The 25231-nt window shown below is 47.6% G+C and overlaps 1 protein-coding gene across 3 annotated transcripts in view; it reads left to right on the forward strand.

Annotated features, from left to right (window-relative positions):
• The window catches only part of Arhgef3 (Rho guanine nucleotide exchange factor 3), a 286150-nt gene that overhangs the window by 83488 nt on the left and 177431 nt on the right, over positions 1-25231 (forward strand). For all 3 annotated transcript variants that reach the window (XM_016000047.3, XM_076544103.1, XM_076544101.1), the window contains exon 3: positions 7976-8042. In XM_016000047.3, coding sequence (XP_015855533.1) covers positions 7976-8042 — 67 coding nt within the window. The remainder of the gene's footprint in view (positions 1-7975; positions 8043-25231) is intronic.

Consider the following 25231-nt stretch of genomic DNA (forward strand, 5'->3'; position numbering starts at 1 on the left):
CCGGGGGCAGGTGAGGATGAGCTTGCAAGTGCTGACTGCATCCCTGCTGTGTCCCAGAGGGGATGGGAGAAGCATCTGCCTGGGTGACAAGGGCAGGTTGCCATGGAGGCAACTGTAGTAACCCTGATGCAAGCGTTGGCTCTGCTCTCCCAACTGGAAGATGGTGAGGCGCCCAGGAGAATGGCCTTGCCTGGTGCGTTCAGACAGGCTGTGTTTGGTACAAATGTTTGGTGAGTGACACATGGTTAATATATTCTGGTAGATTAAGTGGCCAGGAAAAAAAAAAATCTCATGCAACTTGGCCAAGCTCAGATGCCTGAAATGGGGTTGCCTGATTGTGGGCATTTCGAAGCCTCACCCCAGGCCCTACCTGTCCGCTGTTATCACCCTTTGCCAAGGGTCCTGTGAAGATCTAGGGAGTTGATTAGCATATAAAGAACATCCCTGGGAGTGGGGAGATGGCCCAGTGGATAAAGACCGTGCGTGCTGTGAAAGCATGAGCATGCATCTAAAAGCTGGGAGTAGTGGGTGGTGTGTGCCTGTAGCCCCAGGAAGAGGGAGAGGCAGCAATAGGTGGGTACCCAGAACTCCCTGGTCAGCTAACCTAAGATGAGTTCCAGGGTTAGTGCTAGAACCCGAAGTGTTAGAGGAAGATGTGTCAACCTCTGGTCACACCACACAAATAGTATTAATGCCATAAAAATGCTATTACTCTCCAAGTCCTACCTTTTCTCCTTTCATACCCGCTGACCTCTCTGGCTGTCTGAGAGGTTGACCAGGCCTCGGGGATGGCCTGCTGTTTGCCACAGTGCCTACATGGCCTCACGGTCCCTGTGGCCTCCCTCCCCTCTACCTGTGCTCTAGCAAGCCTGCCTCAGGCCAGGCTTCACCCCTGTATTTCACAGTTTGGGGATAAACGTGTTTTTATGTGTGGTCCCAGTCCCTGCCAAGAATAGCATTTATGGAGCTTCTAATTACCCTGGAGGCTGCGGTGGGTCTCTATCAGAGTCAATAAACTGTTGCAGTGATGCTGGCTAATTTGAGAATTTGTGATGTCTTAGCTGCTAGGAGCAAGAGAGTGTTAATTAGAAATGCCCATTCTAAGGACTCAGTTTTAGGATTTTGGTTTTAGACAGGCCAGGCCACCTACCTGCTAATTTATTAGCTGCTGATCAACATAGTATTGATTAAAATATGAAGATTTTCTTCTGCTCCTCCCTCCCTGGACAAAATCCAAATAAGAACAAAGACTCCTTACAGGTGGTACGTAGGAACTAAGAAAGGGTTCAGGTCCTTAGGAATGTGTTCAGAGTTAGAGCCTTGAACATATCCCCTTTCTTTTTGTTTATGATTTTGATATAGTTGGACAGGTTTGCCTTTTCACTCTTACTGTTTTTATACAAAGATCAGAAAGATAATTTGAGTTTATAGTGATTTTAAGATTTATTTTTTATAGTTAGGTGTGTGTGTGTGTGCGCGTGCGCGCGTGCATGCGCGCATGTGTACATGTGCACATGCTTGCACTTGCTTGCTTGCTTGCTTGCTTGCTTGCTTGCTCACAGAGGCCAAATGAGGGCATCAGCCCCCTTGCAGCTGGAGTTACAGGCAGATATGAGCCGCCTGACAAATTTAAATCTTTAAATGCTCTTAACTGCTGAGCGATTAAAAAAAAAAAAAAAAACTTTCTAAGAGTTACTTATTCTAAATTCCTTTAAAATATTCCGAAAAGTCAGCCATGAAAGTTTTAAAGGAATGCAGGTCAGTGGTGGAACACTTGCCTAGAATGCATGAGGAGCGGACTTCGTCTGCAGCCCTGGTAGGAAAAAAGAGAATGGCTGGGGCTGCTGGTATATGTCTGTAACCTCAGCACTCAGGACCTGGCTAAGGCAGGGGACGTGCGTGCATTTCAGGCAAACCTTAGATCCTGTCTCCTGTTTAAAAAAAAAAAAAATTAAAAACTATACTTTAAATTAACTGTGATGTGCACTCAGATAAGTTCACCAGTCTTTATGAAGATGTCATTGTGTTACGCAGTCTAGCCATGAGCTACCGACCCCAAGCGATACTGCCTCAGCTCCCGAAGTGGCTGGAGCTGCATGTGCCTGCCGGCAAACACTGGCGTGGGGCTTCCTTTGCAGATGTAGGGAAATCTATAGGACTGATACCTTTTATTGTTATCATTATTGCCTGCATGTTCATGTGTGTGTGTGTGTTTGTGTGTCCACCCATCTCTCCCCCTTCCCAGTGCTGGGGTTACAGAAGCATGCTTCCATGCATAGGTGCAGGTGCTGTGAACTTAGGTCCTCACACAGCAGGGGCTTTGCAAATTGGACCATCTCCCAGCCCCTCCTGTTTCCTGTGTGTGTGTGTGTGTGTGTGTGTGTGTGTATGTGTGTGCATGTGTGTATGTGTATGTGTGTGCATGTGTGTATGTATATGTATGTGCATGTGTGCACCTATGTATGCATGTGTGTATGTGCATTTGTGTACATGTGCACGTGCCCACTCAAGTGTGTGTGTGTGTGTGTGTGTGTGTGTGTGTGTGTGTGTGTGTGTGTGAGTGTGTGTGTTTACCTTTCAGTTGTGTACCTTGGGCGTTAACTTCTGTGGGTACTTGCCAGGGCCCCCTCTGAAGATGGTCTCTTCTCTTAGAGACTGTCCATTGCTGATATTTTAAGTTTTATGTAGTCCTGTTTTTCAATGTTTCAAAGATGTTTTTATTTTACATGTATGTTTGAGTGCCTGCATGTATGTATGCGAACTATGTGTGCGCCTGGCACAGAAGAGGTTCAGACAAGGGTTTTGGATCCCCTGGAACTGGAGTCACAGGCAGTTGTGAGTCACCGTGGGGGTGCTGGGAACCAAACCCAGCTCCTCTGCCAGGCAGCAAGTGCTCTTGACTAACCACCGGACCTTCCCAAGAACCGCTCTCAGGACTGTTTTCTGTGCCACTCAGTCCTTTTCAGAAAGTTCTTGCCTGTGCTTTTATCCTGAAGTCTCGGGGCCAGCAAGGTGGCTCAGCAGGTGAAGGGGTTTGCTGCAAAGCTCTGTGACTTAGTTCAGTCCTCAACCCACAGAGAAGGAGGCGAGAACCAACTCCAAGACTGCCCTCTGGCCTCCACATGTCTACTGTTATGCCACAGGCATAATACATACATACATACATACATACATACATACATACACATACATACATACATACATACATGCATGCATGCATGCATACATGCATACATACATACATACATACATATTGTATATTTTAGATTATGTCTCTGTAACTGTGTGAGTTTATTTCCGGCTCTTCTAGTCCATTGTTCTGTTTTTGTGACAGTCCCAAGCTCCCTTTGTCACGATGGCTCTACAGTATAACTTGAGGTTGGATGTTGTAAAACTTCCAGCACCATCATCTGTCTGCGAGGGTTGACCTTTTGGAGGCCATTGTGCTTCTATGTGAACTTCAGGGTTTTTGTTTTTCTAGTTCGGTGAGGAATGCCATGGGATTTGTGTGGAGATTGCAGTGAATCTGTAAATTGCTTTTGGTGATATTTTCACAATACTTACTCTTTTTGCAGTGGTTTTATTGTGTGTTTCTTTTCTACACCTTGGAGTGAGAACTGCCCAAGTTCAAATCCCGGCTTTGCCTTCAGTTAGCTCTGTGCTTTGGGGCAAATCATTTAAAGCCTTGGTTTCTTCATTTGTGAAGGAGGGATTAACAACAGTAGCTCCTCATAAAATTGTTTGGAAGACAGAATGAGTTAATGTTTAGTAGGCACTTAGGACAGTACCTGGCACACAGCGAGTACTCTCCGAATGTTGGTTTGTTAAAAGGAAACCTTAACAACGGTCTCTAATAGAGCAACTGAGGAGTCCCATGTGTATAGGGTGAAGGCCAGTGCCATGGAGGATGAGGTGCCCATGACCAGATCCATGTTTTTCTCCCAAGAAGAGTGCTCTGGTGTCTTATTCCACACAGACTGGGGGTAGCTCTCTAGGGGACTCATGAAAAACACACACTCAGGAAAGAACTGGGGCTCCCCAGGCAGAACTTTAGAAAAACAACAGTCTGCCGTTCCTTGCTTAAAGAGTAGAAAACTAATGATTCTTTCCGGAGGGCCGTGAAGCCGCGCTGCCGGGCCGTGACCTGCAAGCTCAGGATGTGGATTTCCGGGGAAAGCAAGGAAACCTTTCACGCTGCGAGCATGCTGCAGTTCCGATGGAGACGGTTGGAGGGATGGAGGGAGAGCCATCCCTTGGCTTCTAAAAGTGCCCCCAGATGCTTCAGAATCAACACTCATAGCATCTGGATGTTTAAAAAAAAGAGTGTTTCCAACACCAGATTTTCAAAGAACCTCTGTTACAAAACATCCTTAAAAATATCCCCTGGTTTCCATTGATCCTCAGCAGCTCACCGCTGGCTTCGTGTTTGACGTTTGGGCTGCCACGCAGGCCCTGGCAGTGGGGCGAGACCGCCAGGGGCTCAGGTGCTGTGTGAGCTGAGTAAGTGCCCTGTGGCTAAGGGAGGAGGGGCCTTCAGCTGTGCTGTGTCTCACCGTCCTCCCCACCAGACTGCCAGGGTGGGGAGCACTGTTGGCCTGGGCTGCCTGGCAGCGGAGGTCAAGAACGTTGAGGAAAGTCTTACATCTGGCCCTCTCCAAGTGGATCGATATGCCCACTTCAGGGAAGTGCTGGGTTCAAGACTGGACTGACCAATCGTTGGGATCTCTGTCAACTCCCATTCTGTACAAATAACACTTCCGCCCCACTGTGGGACGAGTCTCTCACTGATGTCCTCAGCCCCACTGACGTCCTCATGGCAAGTCCCCGGGGAACTCTTGCCGCTATAAGGATGTCCCTCTGTTCTCCCGCCTAGTGAGCCACTGACTTTCTTGAAGGACACCCATTGTTTGTCCCTCCCTCAAGGACCTTCTTGTCTCAGCGGGGCCTCTATCTGTTTACAGGCTGACCACCCGTGAACACTCTCTGCCTCTGTGTCTGTCTGTGTCCTCAGCTCCACCCCGAGGGCTCTGCCATTTCAAGGGCGATGTGTCTGCTTTTGGGTTCTCCCCATAGGCTGTCTCCCTGGGTCCAGAATTTGAGGAGCATCTCTTAGTTCTTTGATTTTACTAGTCTCACATCGATACCTTCTGCTGCCCCTGGTCCAGGCTCTTGCTATGCTTCATCAGGGTCATCGAAGGACGGTCCCACCTCTCTCCTGTCCTGTATTGTTTCTTAGAGTTCTGTGTAAATTGCACTAAAGAGCCATCCTTTGAAAGCTTAGGCCTGGTCTGTCTGCTGCTCAGAGCTTGCATGTTACCCAGACTGAAATCTGAAGATCTTGCCTATGAAACTCTAACCCTGGTTCTCACTCCCGTGACCGTATTCTCTGCCCACTCCCTTCCCCACCCTTGCATCTCACCAGCTGTGCCAAGCATTCTCCACCTGCCCACGGACCTGGGATGTTCAGGCCACAGGAGACATTCTCCCCGTTCTCTCCAGGTCTGCGTTGAATCATTGCTTTGCTTGGAGAAGCCTGCCCTGTGCACATAAAGTAGTAGCTAGTCTCCCCATCATTCTCCTGCCTCCACTCCCTGAGCCCTGCCTTGTTCTCAGCACAGTTGATCACCTCCTCACACGAGCTTCCCAGAGAGCAGGGCCTGTGTTTGCTCCCAGTTAGATCCCCATTTCTAAAATGATGCCCAGCATGCTGTAGACTGCACAGGACTTTGGGGCTAACGTGCACTCGGTGTGAGCCAGGGGAAGGCAGAATGCTTCATGGTGATTATTCCTTAACTCTTCAGAGCAACTCTGTGGAGGTGAAGTCTTACCACATCCTTTTCCGTGATGAAGACTGAAGATTGGGGGAAGTTAGGGAAGTCACCCAAGGTCCCTGTGGTCTTGACCCCAGGCCTTGGATCCTGCAGCACACTTTCTCTCCCCCCTGGCCTGTCCCTGTTGGCCTGACTTCATTCCAGAAAGGTTTGTCGTGGCTGACCAGCATGTGAAAATGTCAACAGCAACTCATGGGAATTCTAGAAACGTGGAGAAGGGTAAGAAGAATCTTGTCCCGTGTCAGGATGGACAATTTCTTGGGAGTGTCCTGAGTTCATCACAGCACTTTGTAGGTCTTTTCCTCTTGATGACCAGGACAGGGACTGTGCCAGGTCCTAGGAAGAAGAGAATCGTACAGGATCCAACCCTCTTCAGAATCCTGGGGAGGGCCGTGCTAGACCTGGGCCAATCATCTCTGCTCAGTCTCCCGCGGCAGCGTTCCCTCCAGTGCTGCCCACGTGGACAGTTCTGGAGTTCGAAGCTGGCTGCCAGTTGACCCGCTCCAGCCACAGAGTGCCCACGAGGGTCCCCAAGGCTGGAGGAAGGCCCAGGGAATGGAAGCAGCTTAATGAGGCTGAGTCCTCAGGCTGGCTGGGGCTGTGGGCCAGAGGCCCCATGGCTCAGCTATGGAAGCTGCCTCTCTATTCCCCATGTGCATGTGCTGACCTCCTGCTGTGTGCTGTTTTCTGTTGTGTGTATCTTTCGAGGATGTTGAGAACAGGTTTGCCGAGGCCAGCACTGGACATCGTTTATTAAGCTACTACTGTGTGTGAGGTTCGGCAGTGACCCAGCATCTCCAAGCTTAACCCTGGACAGGACACTTTTAACATGCATCCTCTGTGTGTCAGGAACATCTAACTCTTTCCTTCTCCTTTGCGGGTGGTGGTGGCTGGGGGCTGTTACTCCTTCTATCCTTTAGGTAGAGGAACTAGAGACCAGAGATGACAAGTCACCTATTGAGTGTCACATCACTAGGGAGAGCAGAGATGTCCCCAGCATCTGTGTCCCACTCCCTGGCCAAAGCTGCCCCTTTATGATGCCCCTGGGAGGCATGGGCCTTAGCTTGGCAGGTCTCCTTCGAGAGGCTCAACTGGAAAGAGCTGCTCTGAAGACACACACGTGACAGGAAGTGGAAGCAGAAGGAGCTAGCGGGTTAAAGCGTGCAGGAGACAGTTCAGGGGTTGCCGGGAATCTCAGAGCAGAGGTGAGAGAGGAGGGCCAGGACAGGAGGCAGTGGAGCAGGCCAGGAGGTGTGGGAACTGTTACCCAGAGTGATGGAGTAGATGTGTGGTTCAGAAATGGGGACTTGCAGAGCTGATTGCCCCCTCTTGCTGAGAACACTTCAGGCAAAGCCCTCTCCATCTGTATTCAGGCTTGCTCTGCCGACTCCTGGTTATAGACAGAGTTCCTTCATGTGTTCTAGGTGACATAGTTTCATTTACTTTATTGTCATGCAAAGGTTTTTTTCATCAAATTCACATCTTTTGAATTTATTTTGCCTGAAAACATTTTTATTTTACTTTCACTTAAAAAAAAGTCTGGTGGGCTGGTAAGATGTCTGAGCAGGTGAGGGCACTCGCTGCCAATGCCAGAGACCCGCATGGCAAGAGAGAACTGATTCCCACAAGTTGTCCCCTGACCTCCAGTGACACACTGCATCCTCCACACACAATAACTAAATATAACAAAAAATAAAACCTAGAGCATGTGTGGCCTTCATGGAGACACCGGGGCTCCTCAGCCTGTGTGTAATGAGGGAGAGTTCCTGTCTGAATCAAAGCCATGAACATTACATCATTTGATGGTGTCCATTTGGGAATTGTTTGTATGTTAGAAAGAAAGAGAGATGCTGGGCATTGGGTCTGACTTTTGGTTGCCTCCTGGTTTTGCTATAGATTTGATTTTCACAGATAGAAGGCTGACTCCTCTGTGGGGCTGTGGGACTTTTCTCTTGGAGGCCAAGCACGGGTTTGGGGTGAAAGTAGCCACTGAAGTCTCCGAAAGATTCCTCCAGAGTCTCCAAAAGATTCCATCACCTCATACCCCTAGCTGTCTGTCCCCTAGCCGGCTTTCCTCTTGGTGAGGCAGAACTTTCTCTGTGCATTGAATCACTGAACAGTAACATTTGGTTTTTCTCTTCTAGACCCAAGCGGCCGAGGCAGAACAACTTCTCAATGTTTCCCTCTCCAAAAGCCTGGAATTTCAGAGGGGTAAGTGTCTGTCCTGGGTGACCCTGTCCCACTGGGAACAACACTCTGCTTGGTGAGGACCTGGTGTGCTGCTCTTTGCTCTCCTAACAAGCTTTGCCTGGGGACAGCACCTGTGTGTCCATGTGCGGGTGACATCACCTGCCCTGGACACAGAGCATGTGGCTGTAGGCGCCTCTTGTGAAAATGCCAAGGTCTGTCAAGGGCGTGTCATGCTGTGCTCCTGGAGCTGAGGAAAAGGGAATACGAAACCTGCCCGTCTGGTGATGATGATGTGGAGGCTCAAGCCTTCAGGGGAGCTTGCTTCCCAGAGGTTTAAGGCAACTCATGGAATGTTCTCAAGTACAAAACAGCAGACTCTCCCTGGCCTAGGATGGGTCAGGGAGTTCTTCCTCTTGGTGCTGTCCTCATCCTTGATGTGAATGTGATGATGACAGTATCTTGACCCAAGGTACTCAGGTGGCTCCGGCGGTGACTTTTGGATCTGTAAGGACTGCTGTGAGCACTCCCCCTGCCCCCAGACATTGCCTATAATGTTCCCCTGCCCAGCACTCACTCCTAAGCAGGCTGTGCCAGGCCCATCCATTTCATCTACGATGCCTCACCCTCTCTGCACAGTTACGCAGCTGGCTTACAACCCTCCTAGGTGGCCCTGCATGTCTTATCATTGTGTTCAGCTGGGCCCTTGCTGAAATAACTTGGAAGCCCCAAGTGGAAGGTGCACTGAGACCTTGTTTATTTTTGTTTACTGCTATATCTCTAGGCCTGGCCTAATGCTTGGCTTGTCAAAGGAATGAATGACATCTGTCCTATTGAATTGTGCTTCAAGTCTTCAGTCAATACTACTTTGATTTGTTCCTACTGGTTCTAGTTACACTTTGAAACCACGGATAGAGCACAGTTGTTTATTCAAACTGTGGAACGTGGCACTAATTTTAAATATTTATTTATTCATCTTCCCATTTGTGGGTGTAGGTGTGGCATGTGCCAGGGTGCACATGTGGGAGTCTGAGGGCAACTTGTGGGTGGGAGTCAGTTCTCTCCTTCCACCATCTAGGTCCTGGGATTGAACACAGGTCATCAGGTTAGGCGGCAAGCATCGCCTTTACCCACCCAGCCATCTCGCCGGCCCGTGATACTATTTTCACTTGGGTTAGAGCACTTTTTACTTTTCACTGAGCACAAGGAGAATGGTACTGACTCCCGAGGTAGGTGTGTGACTGACTGAAGTAGGTCTGGTACCTGCTGCTCGTGTTTTTATGGATAAATCTCCATTTCCAAATTGTGTTCAGTGAATGATCATGACCATCAAGAGATTTTAAAAAGCTGGGGGGTGCAATAAATTTGGGACATACTGACTGTGCCATATGAAATATGTTCATCACTGCAGGACATGTCAGAGATTTGATGGGTTGATGTCTGGAAACTCCATAAGGAGAATTTGCAGCATTTCCCAGAATCATTGACTAACCCACACAGTCTAGACACACTTTGGAAGTTGAACTCTGTTGTCATCTTTGGACTATGGAGAACCGGGATCTCTCGTGAACGAGGCAGTTTTTTTGAGGGCCACGCTCTCTTATCTATCCCTTCTTTAGTAGTGTCCTGCTCTTCAGCAGTGCTGTTAGCCAGGAGTGGCAGGCACACAGGGCAGCAGGCCACCCCGAATTGCCAAGGGACTGTTATGGCTTTGGCACCCAAAGTCCCACATTTCAGAGAACCCTCCACCCCAGGCCAGCTGAGTTGACTACCCTGTCTATGGGCTTGAGATGTCTCTATCTGGCCCCTCTTGGAATGGGCTTTTAGAGACCCACATCTGTAAATCGCAGAGGAAAGAGGCACAAGCAATAGACTCTGTTTCAGAAAACTTCTGGCCGAGTGCTTGAGGACCATGCGCGAGTCCCCCAGGTCTGATCCCCCATGCTGCAAACTCAATAACTCGGTAAGAATTTCTCAACTTGTTAAACTGGCATAAATGACCGATTTTCAACTGGTGCTTGGGCTGGTGGCAGCGTTTGTCTTGATTTCTTGTTCTGACTTCCGGCCCTGGGTTTCATGAAAAAGTCAGACAAACTGGCATCAAGACACACCAAGGGGAAAGGCCCTCTCTCTGCCCTGGAGGAGGATCCTCAGTGACATGTGGGGTAGAAGGGACCCGAGAGAGTGGAAACAGTCTCATTCCCAGCAGGCCAGTGTGCCGGAAGGAGGACCTTTGCCTTCTGTGAGGTTATCTGGCGATGCCGATCTGAATGCAAAGTCAATCTCTGGTCTGTTAGGCTGGGCTGTGCACAGGATGGGGTCCTAGAGCACAGCATTCCTAGAACACTTAGTTTCCTCCTTATTTAGAAAGGAAGGTTTTAGACTCTATGTGCTAGCAAATTTTCTGTATTTGTATATGTGGTAGCGAAAGCCTTTGTAGTGTAAGCGTTTGTAATTCTGTTGTTCTTTAGCTTGTGAAGGAAGAGGATGCTGAGCATGCTCACCCAGGTCCTGGGCGGTTGTTATAAAGGAGGGCTGAGGTATAGAGACAGGGTGATGAGTAGTATACTGGAAAGATGAAGGACCACATTGTTCTAGATTAGAGGTGAAGAGAGATGTGCCTGTGGGAAAGATCTGGGGGTTGAGAGTAGCTGAAGATCAGAGAGGAATATCACGATGTTTTCAAAGGCTTGACAGAATGAATTGTATAGCAATATTGTCGCCTTACCGAGAAGCTGCAGCGTTGGTGCGAGAAGCATCAGGCTTGTGGGGTGTTTTTTTTTTTTTTTTTTTTTTAACTGTATCCATAGTCTTGTCTGTGGAGAGGTACAGGAAGCGCCAGTAATGCTGCTGCACCCTGTCTGCTTATACATTCGGTCAGCCCTGCCCCAGGTTGCCTTTGTTAGGAAGCACTTCACTGCTGCTGTACCCTGTTCCCCTCCCCCAGTTCCAGTTCTTGGAACTAGGTGTGTCTCCAACCCCAGCAAGGGGTGGTGGTGTGCCCATCTTTCTCTAGACCCAGGGTGCTGCAAATGTATTCACAGACAGACACTGAGAGCATTGTTTGTTTGGCTGGCAGAGGCCTTGGTGGGGATTTTGGAAGCAAAGTAAAAGACAGATCAGAGCAGGAGGAAGGAGAAGGGCAGTGAGGAGGGACCCTGAAGGGTGTGTGGATTCTCTGTGCACATTTGCTCCTCAGGGTTTCTCTGTCTCTGTCTCTCTGTCTCATACACAACACAGAGAGAGGAGAGAGGAGAGAGACAGAGAGAGAGGCTGATAGACCTACTGGCAGGGAGCTCAGGAGAACTGTGCTGTTCTTTCTTGTCTCTGCCTTCCAAGGCTAGAATAGAGGTGGGCTGGCACTCCACCTGGCATTTCTGTGGGATCCAGACCACAGTTGCTCAGCAAGTGCTGTAACCACAGTTCCCTGGTCCGTGGAACTGTGGCGTTCTTGCGCTTGTCTGCAGATGAGCTGGGAAATGCTTCCCAGGGACCTGCTTTCCACAGAGCGGTGCTGGAGGCCCTGCAGCTCCGATGGACTGCAGGAGACACCGGACACTTTCTCGGCTGTTTTCCTAGTGCCTAGTCTTTACTTTGGAAGACATTAGGAGACTCTTGGGTTTAGAAGGACATGCAATACAGCCTCAGCTTTCTCACTTTTAGCTGAAGGACTAGGCAGGACTGTGGTTGCCGGTGATGAACTCAATGGAAGCTGTCTGAATCGAGAAGGGAATCCATGGTCCATATGACTGAGGTAAACCAAGGAGGATGGACTTCAGGCCTGGCTGTATACAGGAGTATGATCTTTCTCAGCTTTGTCCTTCTCGGAGTCTGTCTTGTCTTCCTCCTATGGACCATTTCTATTTTTAGAGGGCCAGGATGATCTGAACAGAGGAAACAGACATTTTTGTTTCCAGGTTCCACAGATGAAATCCTATTGCAGAACTCCGTTTGCCTCAGCCTGAACCACATGCTATGTGATGGCTAACCCTTGTGGTCATGAGGTTGGTGTACTGTGATTGGACAGGGTTTGGTGAGGCAGGGCCCATGGATCAGAGGAATGCTGTTTCTTAAAGAGAATCCAGTTCCTGGACAGATAGGAAATAGCTGTGACCCCTCTAAGGGCCACTCCAAGTCGAGAATTCAGGCCTGGGAGCATCTCTTATGGTGAGTCCTGTGCCTTCCCCGTATGGCCTTACTCTCCCTTCTGTTGACCCGAAGGAAACTGTCAAATCTCCGGTCGGTCTGCGACTCCCTGAAATTCACACTTCAGTGGAGGAGGAGGAGGGCTTGCTGCTCCCACCCCACCAGGCCAGGTCACCACTGACTGCTGTGACCTTACTGTTCCTAAGCATCAAAACAAGGCAGCAGGCCTCCCTTACCAGTCACAGCCTCTGCCCGCAATGGCTCCAGCGCCCACCGTGGCATTCCCGCAGTGTGTGTGGACCCAAGCCCTCCCAATATCAAGGTCCTTGGATGCTCAAGTGTGTCTGTGTAGGAGAAGAAGTACATGTTTTCCTGTGCACAGTAAAGCACCTGTGGATCTCTATGCTACCTAAAACATTGTAAATACTGTGGAAATACTCATTATACCTGCTGTTAGGGAATAATGACAAGAAAAGCAGTCTGTACTTTTTTAATCCAGGTGAAGTTCCTGCTCTACTTTTCAAGTGTTTTTAAAATTATTTTCTTTAAGATTGATTGATTGATTGACTTTGTGTACAGTGTTCTGGCATGTATGCCTCCACACCAGAAGAGGGCACCAAATCCTATTATAGATGGTTGAGAGCCACCATGTGGTTGCTGGGAATTGAACTCAGGGCCTCTGGAAGAGCAGCCAGTTCTCTTAGCCTCTGAGCCATCTCTCCAGCCCCTTAAAATTATTTTTAAGATATTATTTAATGTATATCTGTGTGTGTGCCTGAGTGCGTATTTATGTACCATGTGTGTACAATACCCACAGAAGCCAGAAGGAGGCACCAGGTCCCCAGGAACTGGAGTTACAGATAGTTGTGAGCCACCATGTGGGTGTCTGGGAATAGAACCTGGACCTCTGGAAGAAGAGCCAGTGCTCTTAACCACTGAGCTGGCTCTCCAGCTCCCAGTATTTCTGATCCGTGGTCAAATCTGTGGATTTTGATAGAACCGATGAATATTGAGAGCTGACTGATATTTTCACTTTAAAGATGAGGAAGGAGTTGAGGAGATGGCTCAGTTAGGAAACGGCCTGTCCTACAAGTTCAGAAACCTCAGTTTGGATCCTCATACCCACATGAAAAGCCAGGGGTGATGGCATACAGATAGTCCAGCTCCTGCAGAGGCTGAGACAAGAAGATGACTTCAGCCTAGGACTTTGAGGCCGGTGTGAGCAGCATATCGAGACCCCACAACAGGCAAAAACCAATAAAGTGAAATACAGATGAAACAAGGCCAACAAATACTTCTGTTGTTAAAGTATATTCTGTTAAAAGTGCTAGAAATAAGAATATTCTATTTGAAAGCTTTTATCACTCAGAATCCCCTTTAATATTGTTTTATTTACTCAAATTTTATTTTTAAAGCTTTTATCTCCCTCTATGTATTAAGACGAGGCTGTTGTCTCATTCTGTAATAACAGTTGTGACAGTGACAGCAATGTCTCCGTTAGTCCTGGGTGACAAGGCCCATGTCCACCCACCAGGCTTGGTAGAGCGTTCTTTGCATGGGACTACATCCCAAAATGATGCCATGACTGAGTGCTTGGAGTCTCATCTTCTCCTTACAGGTGTGCCAACCTTCTGACATGGAGTAGCAAGTTACCCTAACTTTGGTGGCTTAAAAGTCATCCATTTGCTCAGTTCTTTAGGGCAGACGTGAGGGGCCCGTGGGCTGGGTCTCTGCTCGGGGTTTCACGGTGCAGAAATCAAGATGTCAGACTGCACACACCGGCAGCTTTCCAGACTTCACCTCCTCTCATTTCAGCTGCTCAAAGAATTCAGTTCCTCTGGGAGGCCAAGCCTTGGCACCCGTGGCTTGGCTGTTTTTAGTTCCTACAGGCCGCCTTCCACCTTCAAAGCCAACATCGGAGAGCCTCCCTATCAAATCTTCTCATGCTTTAAATCTTCCTGATAGCAGAAAAAGCCAGATTCCCTTCGAGGGCTCACCAGCTGAGGCGAGGCCACCCAGACAGTGCCTGTCCTAATGACCTGAAAGTCCACAGTAACCAACTCCTGCCTGAGGTGATATCCCATGTTGAGGTCCTGCCTGCCTCCTGGGAAGGAGATCATAGGAGGCCTGTGTCCTGAAGATAGGCACTCTGGGGACAGACTTAGATGTCTGTCTCTCTTGCCTGTGGCCACACGTCATAAGGTCGTGCCTGGACTCCAGCTAACTTCACGTCACTCCAGTGACCCCCACATCTTGAGTTACACTTTTGTGGAACATCTTTCCCATATGAAGTTATTTGCAAGTGGGAAATATTTATACTATTTATCTCATACCAACTTTGTAAATATATAAGGGACTTTGGCAAAGGCGTAATCCAGATTGAAAAAACCCAGTAGAAGAAATTGTGAAGGGGTTGGAATAAGCAGTCCTAAAGAGGAAATACAGAGTAGCCAAGCCATTCATTTTCACTGATACTTTAAAATAACAAGAGTAGTTAAAAAAAAGGTAACAGTAGCAATAGTAACGTAGTACACTCATCGAAGTCTTACTGTGTGTAAGCATCACGTGCCCTGGCAGCCAGTTTAGTGCCCCGGTTCTCACCCCAGTGTTCAGATGGGGGAATAAAGCCAGAACTGTCCCCAGAATTCCACAGTGATGAGACAGAGGGCCCAGTTTGCTTTATGCTTTGTTTATTTAATGTATGTGGTGGCACATGAGGGACACACGTGTGCCAAAGAGCGTGTGCAGATGTCAGAGGACAGCTGTGTGGGATGTGGTTCTTTCCTTGCACCATGTGGGCCTGAAGGGTCAGACTCAGATAATCGGGCATGGTACCCAGTCCTTTACCCACTGAGTCATGCTCCTGGCCCTGGGTCCAGCTTTTAAACAAGTCGGCCTCAGAGCCTGTTCTCTCAGTAAAGTGGCTGTATGACCAGTGTAGGTGACGTGACATGTACAGTGTGAGCGTGTAGTCCGCCACCCATAACTCAGTGCATTTGTTTGGGACGAAGAGCCGACACTGAAGGGAGATGGTACGTGGGTAAATACCTAGTCTGGGAAGCGGTCCCTCCTGACTGACCGGCTGAGATGGGTGAGAGCTCCTGGCACTCTCGTGTTAGCTGCATGCTTGCTGTCCTGTCTGCGTGTCTGAGAGGAGGTGTATTGCAGCTACAGTTATCAAAAGGAATTAGCATGATAATTAAAGAAGACCTTCCATAATCAGAATCTCCTGTAAGCAAGAGGAGGTATATTTAACCAGGTTTGGGCCTAGAAGACTCTACCTCAGAGGACATCACTAATTAATTTCATACAAGGCCTTCAAGGATTGGTAAAATCGGGGTATACAGAAAGGGCCTGCTTATCCCATACCCAAAGACATGTGTCCACATCTTGCCACCCCCCAACCACCCATCTCTGAGAACTCAGGGAGGCCACCATGCACACTTGTGGCTGGGCATTTTACCATAGGCTGCCCCTGGATGGTCCATACTCTGAGTTTGGTAGGTAATACTTGGCTGCTACAACAGAAGCTTAAGTGATAAAGCCCTGTGCTTTGGCTTTGGGGTCAGAATACCAGACAGAGGACTTCAGACTAGACACATGTCAGCATCAAATCCTCATGGGACAGATGATAAAGCCATCTTTTAAAACCTGAGGCTTAGTTACGGTGTATCTGGAATAATGCCTCCAGTAGGGTTATGTGTGCAGAAAGGTGCCCATACCTGATGTGAAGGTTTTTAGAGATACGTATTTAATATATGTCTTTTTGGTGTGAGATGCTCTTTTAGAGGGAAAACTGCCCATGCCCATATCTGGCTTCCTCTGAATCCTGCTTTTCTCCTCTTCTTCAGGCAACAGAGCAGCCACCCTGGGTATAGCTGCTGATGCTTGGGAGGGTGAAATCTTGTCGTCTGTGGCAGGCACACTCTGCTCATCTTTAGACTCATGCCTTGCTTGCTTGTTTGCAGACGTTTGGGGTTATGATGGACTTGGGTGTCACTTCTACAGACTGTACACAACTGAGTCTGAATCTGTAGCTGCCTGTGTTTGTCTTAGGTAGCTAACACTTCAGTTAATCTCTGGCTAGTTCCAGAGTTCTGCCAGGTAAAAGATGCTTGAGCTTTGGGATAATTAGAGAATCATAACCGAACATGAAGAAATTTAAATTGGGGACTGAGTAAAGCACTGTAGTGAAAACCTAATGACTTGAGTCTGACACCTGGAACCCATGGGAAGGCGGGAGAAGAGAACCAGTTTTACAGTTGCCTCCCACCTCCACTCATGTGCTAATGTACTCTCCCTAAAAATGATAATACATAAAACAATTCTTAAAAAAAATTTAAAAATACATTTAAAAAATTTTAAGCAAGTAGTCTGTATGTGTATACAGACCAAAATTCTACCTAAGGGTCATTCCTCAGGATTACCTGCCTTTGTTTGTTTTTGTTACTGAGTCTCGCTCTGTCTTAGGTCATACAGATTTGCCCAGGCTGGCTGCCTGGCTAATCAATGCCCTGTCTGTCTCTCCCCAGTGCAGAGATTACAAGTGTGTGCCACCATCCCTGGCTTTTTTCACATGAGTTCTGGGGGTCAAACTAAGGTTCTCGTGTTTGCAAAGCAAGTACTTTACCATCTGACTTCATCCCCTGAGCCCAGCAGACAGAAGTTTTAAAAATTTATTCATTTTTCACATAGGAGTGCTCTGCGTGTACATCTGCAGGCCAGAAGAGGGCGTCAGATCCCATTACAGGTGGTTGTGAGCCACCAGGTGGGTGCTGGGAACTGAACTCAGGACCTCTGGAAGAGCTTCCCGTGCTCTTAACCAAGGAGCATCTCTCCAGCCCGAGCAGACAGATTTTTAAGCATGCAGAGGTATGGGAAGTTTTCAAAGAATGCTATGGGAGCTAAGAAGTCTCTGGAACCTGCTCCTCTCTGCCGCCGGCACAGCAGCTCTACAGACTGAATTGCAGTTTTGCCATACTGTGGAAATACAGCCACATTCAGAGATGCAGCCTCCTCCCCTGCGCCGTGGTCCAGCTTTACCAGGTGGATACTCCCAAACCCATCCTAAGTGGCCAGGGGATAGGGTCACTCTGTTCGCCATTGTTGCTTTTACCGTAACTGTAGCAATATGGGGGTAGATTAGTTTCCAGAAGAGAGAGGAGGCAGTGGGCAGATGCCAACAATTCTTGCTCTCTAAGTTATCTCTCATTTCTCCTTGAACAGTGAAAAGTGGGCAGTTGCCCCCATCCCTGGCCTCTGACTTCATGTGGCCCTGACTCTGAACTTCTCTTCTTGGAATAGAGGTTGTTCATTTAGTAACTGGTTTCACTTTTTTACCCCCACTCCTGACAGTTTGCAGGGAGCAAGAATACCTTACTCAGAAGAATGCGTATCGAACATAGTCATCTCGAGGTAAAGTAATAGCAGGCCCTGAGGACTGTATTCTGAAATGGCTTAAGGCTGTTTCTAGACTGTCCCGAAGTGTTGGCATTTTGCCAGGCTTTCAAACAGAAGACAGCCCAACAATCAACCTGGTAGGGCGTTATGGTTTGTCACATACATTTCATGGAACTTTTCATTCGTTATTTTAATACATTCTAGCCTTCAGTACTCCATATCATAGCAGGGATCTTGCTACCCCTAAGATTCCCTTAGTGGCCGAGAGCAGAGGGAGTTTTCCTTCTCTAAAGAAGAAACTTCCCCCTCAGTTCACGTTCCTCCACCAGGCGTCTATTTTCCTGTTTTTCTGCCTGTGTCAGAGCCTGGGAACGGGAGCTGGTCAAGGTTCTGTCCCTGGCTTTTCCCCCTATCTCCTTGGTCACTGTGGTCCACCCGATGGCTCAGACTCAGAGTCACCACCTGCTCTTTAAATGTCCTGATCACACCGTTCATTAAATCATATCGAGCACACGGTGAGAAGCAAGGCTCCATGGTGTGTGTCCTCAAAGCCCAAGCAAGAAGCCCCTATACAGAAGGTCCCCTGGACCACCGGCTCGTGCTGGCATCAGAGGTTCGGGAATAGCTAGGCATGGCGGCTCACGCCTATCATCCTAGCACTCAGGAGGCTGGGACAAGAGGATTGTCACAAGAGGCCAGCCTGGTCTATTATGAGAAACCTTGTCTCTACTCCCAGTGGACCTCCCACTCTCACCTCTGAGGGAGAGAGGGGCAGACATACAGACAGACAGACCCGGGACAAGTCTGTTTGATCAGTAGCTGCTTTTTGCCAATTGGCTGAAAAAATTGCCGTCTAATTTCCGTTTTACTTGTTTGCTGCACAGACGACACATGGAGCCAGCACGGGCAGGCAGTAGTGCATTGCACAGCCACATGCGGCCCCCTGTGGATTAGGGGCTCCCTTATGTTTTGTGGCCCTGTATGTCCACTGCCTCTGACGTCTCCTGTGTACTTCATGGGTGTACATGGCACTCTAACGACTTGTGTCTCATGGATATTAAGTATCTTTTGCCCTTTTCATTTATGTTTAGCACATATGTTTTGCTCACTAGCCCTTTGCATATACTTAGCATGACATAAAATATTTCCCGTTATTGAAATTGTCTCCTAAGTGACATTTTCTATAAGGGAAATGTATACATTCCAAAGCCAAATCTTACTACAGTGTGGTTACATGGGGTCATTTTTAATGAGTGATTCTATAGAAGTGTGAGAATGAAATTCCTCTAGTGCTTGAGTTTGGGGCTCATTATCGCTCCCCATCCAGGCTCTCTTGCCATCCGGCTCTGGAGATCTCCAAGTCCTGGGCCAGCGATTGCACGATTGTTCCTGCCCACTTGCAGGCGGCATTGGTAGTAGAAGAGCTGGCTTTGACACTGCAGGAGCAACGTGTGCCACCAGCCCCAGACTGCTTGGCTAACACACACTCAGCACGGAAGGAACATTCTGTGCGTCACAATATTGCTAATGTGCAATGTGCTTCTGTGTCCTCAGGGTGGATTGGATCTAACATCCCATTTAGGAAAAAAAGTGTGTGGGGGGGGACAAGGCTGATTGCTTTTTTTTTTTTTAATGGACAGAGGAAGATTTGTTTAAAAGCATAGCTCTGAGTTAGGAGAAGTGCAATGGTGTATCAGCTATGCGTTTTAATTTATGCAGGTTCACCTAACCTTACTGGAGAGGGGGTGGGAGAAAACTGTATGCCTCAGTACAGGTGTTCAGGGCCAAGTAGCTGTTGTTACCTCTGATATTCTTCTTGGGGATTCTAGACTGTGCCATGGACCTCTGTGCAGTGTGCACCCTAAAACCAAGCAGCAGCTTTCTCTGGCACTAAGCTGAAGATGCGTATACCACACTTGCTCTCATGGCAGAGGAGGGGGTATCAAGGGTGGTTTGCTAGGAGAAAGGATTCTCTTGGTTCCTTTTTTACAATGCGTGTTGTGTTGTCAGCATTTTGATCATGAATCATGACAAACACATGAGAAAGTCGGAAGACAAGTCCATTGAGCATTCTCAGTCCAGAATCAGCAGCTGCTAATGTTTGTTTTACTTATTGGTTAACTGTGGACATGGTGTGGCTTTATTTTTCTGAGACATCAAAATAACACATTTGCAGAGACCATGACTTTGTACTTCTGAATACGCCATCATATAGATGCTTAAAATAAGGTTGTTATTGTCAAATCCAGCACAGTTGCCGGTTCCTTTATTTCTTATCCTTTGGTGTGTGTTCATACCGTCCCAGCTGGCTCTCCTGGACTGGAGTTTTTGTTTCTTAGTTTTTTTTTTTTTTATCTAATCAAAGGTTAAGATTTTGTTATGAGGTTTCTTAAGTATATTTTATTCTCAGGTAGTCCTTTTGCCCCACCCCCTTTATGATCTTTTAAAGTGTTTTGAAAAGATCAGACCAGTTGCTTATAGATGTGTCTCATATTCAGCTGGTAAATACTTCAGTATCGTGTGTGTGTGTGTGTGTGTGTGTGTGTGTGTGTGTGTGTGTGTGTGTGTGTAGGATGTCATTTAACCTGTTTTTCTGTCCTTTATATTTCTTGTGAACTGGTAGTTTACGATGTGGTTTGCTTGACGCCCTGGGGTTGCTGCGGGCCTCCCATTCACAGGCACAGCTGGGTTGCTTGTTAATCTGAAGCTACTGTCCTCAGCCATCAGATGCTCCCAGCAGCCAAGGCTCTGCTGGGGGTGGCTAGCACTGCAGATTCCTTCTGTCATTTTAGATGGAGCTCTAAGCAAAGAACAGGTACTCTACTGCCCCTAGAAAGTGATGCTTTATCTAATAAAAGAATACTCAGTTGTGAGGACCTGGGCTCTTGTCCTCGGGGTTTTGTCCTTGTGTGTGGCTCTGCTGGGTACATGGTGTTGCCAACTCTGTCTGCCTCCATTGGCCCATAGTTCTCTCTGAAAGTCCCTAAGGAAGTTCTGAGTGGTCAGCTTATCTCTCTGGTCATCGCCAGCTGGCTTCTGGTCAACTCTTGGAAGGGCTCCTCTCTTGACCCATTCATCTGTAGCTAGAGAATCAAGTCCAAGGGGATCTGCCATTTGCCAGTCTGGGCAGGTGATTCATGCTCCTTGGCTGAAATGTACCAGCTTCTTCCGGGGATTAGATTAAAGAATCTATGTCAGTTTGCCATGGGTCTGTGATTAAGTGCTAAACAGGTCAGCCCTTTCCTGCCTGGCTTCTCAGTCTGGGATCTCACAGTCAGGCAGCCCTGCTGAGAGGTGAATTACCTGGAAAGCAAAAGACATCCCAACAACAGGTTCTAGTCTAGAATACCTTTTCTTTTCCCCGCAGTATTTTTCCACTTTTAAGCAATAGATTCAGACCGTGGATCAAGGGAAACAGTCCAGATGATTGGCTGCGTGTGTGTGTGTGTGTGTGTGTGTGTGTGTGTGTGTGTGTGTGTGTATGTATGTGTGTGTGTGTATAAGACGAAAGACAAAGTCATACCTGACACATGTGGGAATATGCTAGGCATAGACTACTTCTTGTGTTACAAGCTATTGACCGAATTTTAAATGTAGTCCAGATACATTCTGGAATGTTTCCTTTGTATGCATTCTGATAGGTGTTGATCTGTGGTAATTCAGTCTTAATGCATCTTGTGAAGTTTGGGACTGTCTGTCTGAGACATCTTTTGCTTGTCTCTCTGCTGTATCACTGACCACATTCTTCTAATGCTTGTGGTTTTGATGTGGGAAAAATTACCAACTTGTTTTGAGGGATCAAAGATCATTTCGGTATTGAGGTAACACTCTAAACCATTGACCTCAGAATTAGAACAACAACAAAAAAATGTACAGGTACAGCTGGACGGTGGTGGCACACACCTTTAATCCCAGCACTCAGGAGGCAGAGCCATGTGGATCTCTTGAGTTCGAGGCCAGCCTGGTCTACAGCAAGATCCAGGACAGGCACCAAAACTACACAGAGAAACACTGTCTCAAAAAACCAAAAAGAAAAAAGAAAAAAGAAAAAATGTACATGTGCATGGAAGAGTGTGTGTGCATGTGTGTGTATTATATGTGGACGTGGAGGTCAGATGTCAATCATGGGTGTCATTCTTCAGGAGCTGTCCACCTTGGCTTTTTTGTTTGTTTGTTTGAGACAGAGTCTTACTAGGTGGCTAACGCTGACCTCGAACTTGCTTTGTAGATCAGAATGGCTTCAAGCTCACAAGGATCCTCCTGTTTCTGCCCCAGGCCTTGGGATTAAAGGTGTTTGCCACCACTCTTGGCTTCCACCTTGCTTTTGAGACAGGGTCTCTCACTGGTCTGCAGTTGGTATATCAGGCTGTGCTGGCTGGCCATGAAGGTCCAGGAACCTGTCTCTTGGGTTCCCCAGCACCAGGATGTTCTGAGCACAGACCACCACCCCTGGCTTTTTAATATTTATACACTGAGGATCTTGATGGCAAAAACCCAACTAAGCAGCCTCAGAAAAATCGTAGTTGTTTTTCTTCACTTAAAGAACTGACCTATATTGTCAGCAATCACTTGGGATGCCTACAGATGGAAAACTTGTGTTGGGAATTCGTGAGTTGTGATAGCTTTCTGTCATCATGATAAATATATGAGGTACACAACTTTTTAAAATAAAGGAAGGCTATACTGACTCAAATGTTTGGCCATGGTCGCTTGCTCCTGATGCTCCGGGACCGTAGCAGCACAGGCCATCATGGCAGGGGCATGTTGCAGAGGATGTATCTCCCCTCATGTGACCAGGAAGGAAAGAGGAAGGGGACAGAGTCCCAGTGTCCCCATGTATTTAGCTTCCTTTCTCTAGGTGTCAACTCGTGTACGTTCTGTCACCTCTCAATAGCCCCAGCGTGTGTCCCAGGCCTTCAACCCATAGTCCTTTAAGGAGAATTTCAATAAAATTGTAGCCACGGTCACAAAGAATAGTTAGTGTTCTAGTATCATTTCTGTCACTGTGGTAAAACTGCCCGACAGAAAGCAGGCGTGGGGAGGGAGAGTCTGTTGTAGTCCACAGGTCCAGGTGACCGTCCACTAAGGCAGGTATTTTTGAAACAGCTTCTTACATCATATTCGCTGTCAAGAGCTGAGAGAAATAAATGCATGTATACCCACTACTCTGCTCACATTCACAGTTCAGGACCCAAGCCCAGAGAATGGTGCCGCCCACAGTGGACGGGGCTTCTAATGTGATGAAAGCAAATAAGACAGTCCCCGGTAAACACCCCCTTGCCCAAACCTCATCTAGATAACCCTTTATGGTGATGCTCTTCCCAGATGACTCAAAGATGTGTCAAATTGGTAGTGAAAACTAACCATCACACTTGGTTTTTAAAAAATGCTTTTTGACTTAAAAACAAACAAACAGATGGACAAACAAACAACAGACAAACAAACAACAGACAAACAAACAGACGGACAAACAAACAACAGACAAATAAACAAAATTACTTTTCACTCCATGGTTTGTTGTTTCTCGTCCTGGGACTTGTGTGGTTAAAATCTAATGTAGTTTTTCCTAGAAAGGACCTCTACTAGGCACCAGAAGTTTATTGGCAATTTCTAAGACTTCCCAGGAAGGGAGGGCTTGAAGTTTAGAAGGGAGCTCCTTTCAAGTGTTCAGAAGTAGCATTTGCGGCTCTCAGAACATAATGAACTCTCCCTCTGTCTCTTCTCCCAGGCTTTTCCTCTGTCTTTTAAAAAATATTCTCATCTCATTACTTAGAGTGACTAAGAGACCAGCAAATGTGTCACGAAAAGACTTGTCCTCAGTTCGCTTTTCTCTTTCCCTGCCTGACACCTGGTGGCTCGGGACGTGACTTTTCCCTCTCTCTCCATTCGTCATCCTGATGTGGCTCAGCAAAGTCTCTGTCTCTCACCTCAAAAATCCTTCCACTTACCTGCTTGCTCTTCATTTCCATTTAGGGGGTTAACGCTGTCTTGTTGTATTTTGTGTATGATTTTATGCTCTTAGCTCCAGTATTTTTGCTACTGATCTCCAAGGGCAGGTGTTAAGAAAGGGCAGAGAAACCCAAGAAGTCCTTAGTAGGAGGCAGTAAGAAGGGGTTCTAAGTATCTCACTTAATTTTGTTTTAGTAATTCTAGTAAAAAGCCTCTCCCAGGATCTGTGCCCACAATTGTCAGGAGAAATAGCTCAGTTACTGAGATTTCCTCTAAGCTGCCTGCTCTTCCTCAACCTTGACTGGGGTTATTTCTAGAACCTAATCTCTACTCTGTGGTTCAGAGGGATGGAGAATATTTTTGTCTGTTTGTGAGTTGTGTTTGTTCACAGACTCATGTGGCTACTGTTGCTTACGGTTGCTGGTTCATTTCTTCTGGCCTGACGGGTTATGTTGGCATGGTAAAGAGCCGCTCTAAGCAATTCCTTTCCCACTGTTTCTGTGATAACATTGGCAACTGTCTCCAGCCATTAAACATTGGCGTGGGTAAGCTACATAGTTTTATTAAAGTGCCTGTCGTGTGAGGAAGGTGTAACCTGTGACAGGTGAGGAGATGCTCATGTCCCCAAGAGAACTCTGTCACCGCTGTGAGCTCAGCGAGCAGATGGCTGAGCACCAGGAATATAGTCATGCCTGCACTGGGCGAGGCTGAACAACCTTGAGCTGAAGTGCTGGTGGATGAAGGCAGGGTGACTTCGAACTCCTGATCCTTCCATCTTCCAAGCACTGGGATCGTAGGTGTGCACTGCCATGCCCAGTTTTATGTGATATTGGGGAAGGGCTTTATGCCTGCTAGATAGGCAAATGCTTTATCATCTAAACAAGGGTTCCCTCTGGTAACTGTCACCTATCCCATTAACTAAAGGAGATCATTCAGAAGTCGTGAGGCTCTCATGAGCATCCAGAATCATGAGCTGTAAGGACACACATGCTCTAGTTCAGTTTTTTTGCTTTTAGAAATCACCGCTTACTGCCATGATTGTAGGAACCAAGAAATAAGAATTTGGGGGGAGATGATCTTCTTAAGCCCCTGCGTGTCTCCTTGCTTGGTTCTCAAAAATGCTCTCCCTAGAGTTGGAGAAACATGACCTGAGGTTAGTTAGAGGTGCGGTCTTGGGCCCTGCTCTGCCCAAATCAGTGTCTGTACCTAACAGAGGTCAACACTCTCCAATTCAGGGATCACACTGTTTCTAGTATGTGCAGAGTAGCCTTTTGCTGACTGTGAGGTGTTAGCCTGTGCTTGCTGGCCAGCAGAGCTACCTGGCTTAGACATGGGACCCTGGGCAAGACAGCAGTTTGTGGTGAAGGACGGAGGAAGTCCACACTACCCTCTCACTGGGCCCACGTGTGGTCCGGTGCATTTCCTGCCTGGGTTGCTTTATTGGAGGGTCTCTGCCTGTCCACAGTCCTACCTCTTACAAATTTGACCTCTCTGGGATTTACACATCACTTCATCCCTGTCACTTGTAGGTATGTTTTAGGGGCATTGTTTTCAGAAGGCAGTTTGCTGAGGGCAGAGGCCACTTTCCAAACCTCATGATGCTGTCACTCGTCATATGTGAGATCCACGTGATGTGAGATTTAGGCAGAAGGTAAGCAGCGCTCACGTGGAGCCTCGAATACATTGCAGGTTTAGGATGCAAATCCCTGAAGAAATTA

The sequence above is a fragment of the Peromyscus maniculatus genome, chromosome 9, assembly GCF_049852395.1.
Source record: "Peromyscus maniculatus bairdii isolate BWxNUB_F1_BW_parent chromosome 9, HU_Pman_BW_mat_3.1, whole genome shotgun sequence".
NCBI classification, from domain to species: Eukaryota; Metazoa; Chordata; class Mammalia; order Rodentia; family Cricetidae; genus Peromyscus; species Peromyscus maniculatus.